At 42.0% G+C, this 5,000-nt stretch overlaps 1 protein-coding gene across 1 annotated transcript in view; it reads right to left on the bottom strand.

The window, feature by feature from the left end:
* Positions 1–1,968: 1,968 nt before the first annotated feature.
* LOC121385556 (protein quiver-like) overlaps positions 1,969–5,000 on the bottom strand; it is an 8,291-nt gene continuing 5,259 nt past the window's right edge. Inside the window, exons 3-4 of the mRNA XM_041516272.1 lie at positions 3,607–3,762; positions 1,969–2,561 (exon numbers count right to left, since the gene is read on the bottom strand). Coding sequence (XP_041372206.1) covers positions 2,347–2,561; positions 3,607–3,762 — 371 coding nt within the window. The 3' untranslated portion in view covers positions 1,969–2,346. The remainder of the gene's footprint in view (positions 2,562–3,606; positions 3,763–5,000) is intronic.

Raw genomic sequence — 5,000 nt, 5'->3', positions numbered from 1 at the left:
AGTCGCGGTGCACTGGTTGGAACGAGAAATAGCCCAATCGGACCACCGACGGGGATCGATCCCAGACTGACCGCGCATCGAGCGAGCGCTTTGCCACTGGGCTACGTCCCGCCCCATAATAAAATAAATACTGCTAATAATAAAACATCAATGTACAGTTTCCTAGTCGACAATGTTTTAAAGGTAACTTTTAAACAAAAAAGGGCATTTTTGTGGGTGCGTGGTGGCAATTTTGTGGATATACAATTACAGCCGCGTGTGCAGGCTGTTGTGTAGGAGGGACTAGTCCACGGCGAGCGATTATTTTTAATGGGTTGGAGAGGGGGGGAGGGAGGTCCGGTCTTGCACCCCTGGAAAATAAATCGAAGAAAAGAATATCGGCTTGTAGCAAAGGTAGGAGTTTGACCCCCTACCTCACACGCTTGAACTGCCCTAGCCCGAGTACTCTGCCGTTCGTGAGCGAGACGGACATTTGGAGAGAGCGATTCTAATGGTTCAAATGTCCATCTAGCTCTTGTCAGACTTGACCGTCTGGTTGTCACCTCTAGACAGTGGCGTAGCGAGAGGAGGGGGACCGGGGGGGGGGGGGGGGGGGGGGGTACTGGGCAATGCTCCTCAATCAAACTTTTTTTAATTTTAATTTTATTTTACACCGTATTTAATTTTACAAAAATCATACATACAAACATACATATATACATAATGTGGGTTGGCACCCCTAATAGTTCCTCCATAAAATCCTGGTTACGCCAGTGCCTCTAACTATGACCCTAGAACGAATGTAAGAAGCCACTATATAATAAAACTGCGTAAAGACGTTGAATGAGTTACAGAGGTCTTGATCACAAAAACACAGCTGTCCACTCTCCGAGACTCTCTAGCTGTGACCCTAGAACGAAATTAAGAATCCGCTGTATAATAAAACTGTAATGTTGAGTAAAAGACTTGGAATGACGCGAGAGTTACAGAGGTCTTGATCACAAAAACACAGCTGTCCGTTCTCCGAGACTCTCTAGCTGTGACCCAAGAACGAAATTAAGAATCCGCTGTATAATAAAACTGTAATGTTGAGTAAAGACTTGGAATGACGCGAGAGTTACAGAGGTCTTGATCACAAAAACACAGCTGTCCACTCTCCGAGACTCTCTAGCTGTGACCCTAGAACGAAATTAAGAATCCGCTGTATAATAAAACTGTAATGTTGAGTAAAGACTTGGAATGACGCGAGAGTTACAGAGGTCTTGATCACAAAAACACAGCTGTCCACTCTCCGAGACTCTCTAACCGTGACCCTAGAACGAAATTAAGAATCCGCTGTATAATAAAACTGTAATGTTGAGTAAAGACTTGGAATGACGCGAGAGTTACAGAGGTCTTGATCACAAAAACACAGTTGTCCACTCTCCGAGACTCTCTAGCTGTGACCCTAGAACGAATGTAAGAAGCCACTATATAATAAAACTGCGTAAAGACGTTGAATGGCGCGTGCCAGAGTTACAGAGGTCTTTTTCACAGAAACACAGCTGCCCATTCTCAGAGACTCTCTAGCTGTGACCCTAGAACGAAATTAAGAATCCGCTGTATAATAAAACTGTAATGTTGAGTAAAAGACTTGGAATGACGCGAGAGTTACAGAGGTCTTGATCACAAAAACACAGCTGTCCGTTCTCCGAGACTCTCTAGCTGTGACCCAAGAACGAAATTAAGAATCCGCTGTATAATAAAACCAATGTTGAGTAAAGACTTGGAATGACGCGAGAGTTACAGAGGTCTTGATCACAAAAACACAGCTGTCCACTCTCCGAGACTCTCTAGCAGTGACCCTAGAACGAAATTAAGAATCCGCTGTATAATAAAACTGTAATGTTGAGTAAAGACTTGGAATGACGCGAGAGTTACAGAGGTCTTGATCACAAAAACACAGCTGTCCACTCTCCGAGACTCTCTAGCTGTGACCGAGAACGAAATTAAGAATCCGCTGTATAATAAAACTGTAATGTTGAGTAAAGACTTGGAATGACGCGAGAGTTACAGAGGTCTTGATCACAAAAACACAGCTGTCCACTCTCCGAGACTCTCTAGCTGTGACCGAAGAACGAAATTAAGAATCCGCTGTATAATAAAACTGTAATGTTGAGTAAAGACTTGGAATGACGCGAGAGTTACAGAGGTCTTGATCACAAAAACACAGCTGTCCACTCTCCGAGACTCTCTAGCTGTGACCGAAGAACGAAATTAAGAATCCGCTGTATAATAAAACTGTAATGTTGAGTAAAGACTTGGAATGACGCGAGAGTTACAGAGGTCTTGATCACAAAAACACAGCTGTCCACTCTCCGAGACTCTCTAGCTGTGACCGAAGAACGAAAGTAAGAATCCGCTGTATAATAAAACTGCAGTGTTCAGTAAAGACGTTGAATGACGCGCAACAGAGTTGCAAAAGTCTTGATCACAAAAACACAGCTGACCATTCTCAGAACCTCTCTCCCGCATACACACCGTGTCTTTTAGCATGTTCATTTTGAGCGCGCTAGAACACATTCTTGTGATGCGTAGTGAACCTGGAAAATAAAAAAGAATGAATGAATGAATGAATGAATGAATGAATGAATGAATGAATGAATTTTTAACGACACCCCAGCACGAAAAATACATCGGCTATTGGGTGTCAAACTATAGTATAAAAAAAGAAGACAAAGTTTGTTTTGTTTTACGACACCACTAGAGCACATGGATTTATTAATCATCGGCTATTGGATGTCAAACATTTGGTAATTTTGACATATACTTTTAGAGAGGAAACCCGCTACATTGTGTTCCCATTAGTAACAAGGAATCTTTCATATGCACCTTCCCACAGACAGGATATCACATGCCACGGCCTTTGATATACCAGTCGGGATGCACTGGCTAAAACGAGACATAGCCAAATGGGTCCATCGACGGGGATCGATCCTAAACCGACGGCGCATCAAGCGAGCGCTTTACCACTGGGACTGAACTGGTCGAGATAACGAATACCTGATAATGTATCGATATTACAGAGGTCGAGATAACGAATAATGAATACCTGATAATGTATCGAGATTACAGAGGTCGATATAACGAATACCTGATAATGTATCGAGATTGCAGACGTCGAGATAACGAATAATGAATACCTGATAATGTATCGAGATTACAGAGGTCGAGATAACGAATAATGAATACCTGATAATGTATCGAGATTACAGAGGTCGAGATAACGAATAATGAATACCTGATAATGTATCGAGATTACAGAGGTCGATATAACGAATACCTGATACTGTATCGATATTACAGAGGTCGAGATAAGGAATACCTGATACTGTATCGAGATTACAGAGGTCGAGATAACGAATACCTGATAATGTATCGAGATTACAGAGGTCGAGACAACGAATACCTGATAATATATCGAGATTACAGAGGTCGAGATATGTACCTGATCATGTATCGATAGTACAGAGGTCGAGATAACTAATATCTGATAATGTATAGTTATTACAGAGGTCGAGATATCGAATACTGAAAACCTGACAATGTATCGAGATTACAGAGGTCGAGACAACGAATAACGAATACCTGATAATGAATCTGTAATCCACTTGGCGCAGTAGCCTTTGCAGGTTTTGATCGTTACCTTGGTGTTGTGGGATGTCGCGTTGAATGGGTCGCCGCAGTGGTGGTCGTCCGAGCCAGCTACTGACGTGCATATATAACAGTGCACATAGCCGTCAGCTTCAATGAGAGAAAGATCGTTAAAGTCGCAGACACTAGTTATAACTCGTGAAAATAGAGAATAAGTGTTGTTAATTATACAAACCTCTAACACATTAGGATAAAGTTATAACGGAGTCAAACAAGAGTCTGTGATGTTGAAAAGGGAAATACACCCTCGAAAGTAGACGAGCTCGTCTCCAAAACCGTTATTTCTCAGACGTACGTGCGTTTTTAAAAATATGAAAAAATTCATTTCGTGTTATTAGAAAAACCATTACATGGCAGACTGCATGGTTTTTGCCAGAATGAAACGAAAATGCCAGAAACTGAATAACAATATTTATGGAATGGAACGAAAATGCTCGAATCTGGATGACAACATTTACTCAATTAGCGTTACTGCCAAACAGCTACATAGGGTTTCAAACGAATCACTGCGCATTTTTATATGGAGTACAACTAATTTTGATGGTACATGTAGAATGATTAAGATACATGGTAAAAAGGTCTCAAGTTAACACATTTTGGCTGATTATCTTCAACGTTTTTGTCTGAATTTGAGGATTTGCTCCAGCAGTTTCCTTCCCCCGCCTCGTACGCTTACATATACTATTTATCTCGTTTTTTTCTGTTACATTTTAACCCCATGATTCGTTTTAAAAAACACACCGGAGATCCTAATTTTCAACGGACCATTCTAAACCATCCCAATAGCCCATCTTGTCTTGTTTTCAGCAGGCCATATATGGGATACTGATTATGAAGGAGTAAAAACCACATACGTTCGTCGAAGGGGTTTGATTCTATGGTCCAGGTTACACGGGCGAACGCCCTACTGCCTGAGCTAATTTTCCTTGATGGAACAGATGTTAGTATCACAGGCGTCTGTGCGGTGGGGAGGGGAGGGGGAGGGGGGGGGGGGTACTTTCACCACATCTCTGAAGATAAAAGTTAAAGTTTTTTTTTTTAACGACACCACTAGAGCACGTTGATTTGTTAATCATCGACTATTAGTACTTCTGACATACTGTTTTCAGAGGCGGGTCTAGGGGCGGGGTGGGGGGGGCCGCCCCCCTAAATTTGCGAAAGTTATATATTTTATTATATATTAATTTTAAATTTTTTACGATCTCCCTCCAAACCTCCCCCAAAGTTCCCTTGGCATTTCGCCTCATGTCACTGCCTCCCCCAAATGAATTTTCTGGACCCGCAACTGGTTTGAGAGAGGAAACCCGCTACAATTTTCCATTAGTAGC

The sequence above is a fragment of the Gigantopelta aegis genome, chromosome 11, assembly GCF_016097555.1.
Source record: "Gigantopelta aegis isolate Gae_Host chromosome 11, Gae_host_genome, whole genome shotgun sequence".
Taxonomy (NCBI): Eukaryota; Metazoa; Mollusca; class Gastropoda; order Neomphalida; family Peltospiridae; genus Gigantopelta; species Gigantopelta aegis.
Note: the sequence above shows the minus strand (reverse complement) of the source record. Positions and strands in the feature narration are given on the sequence as shown.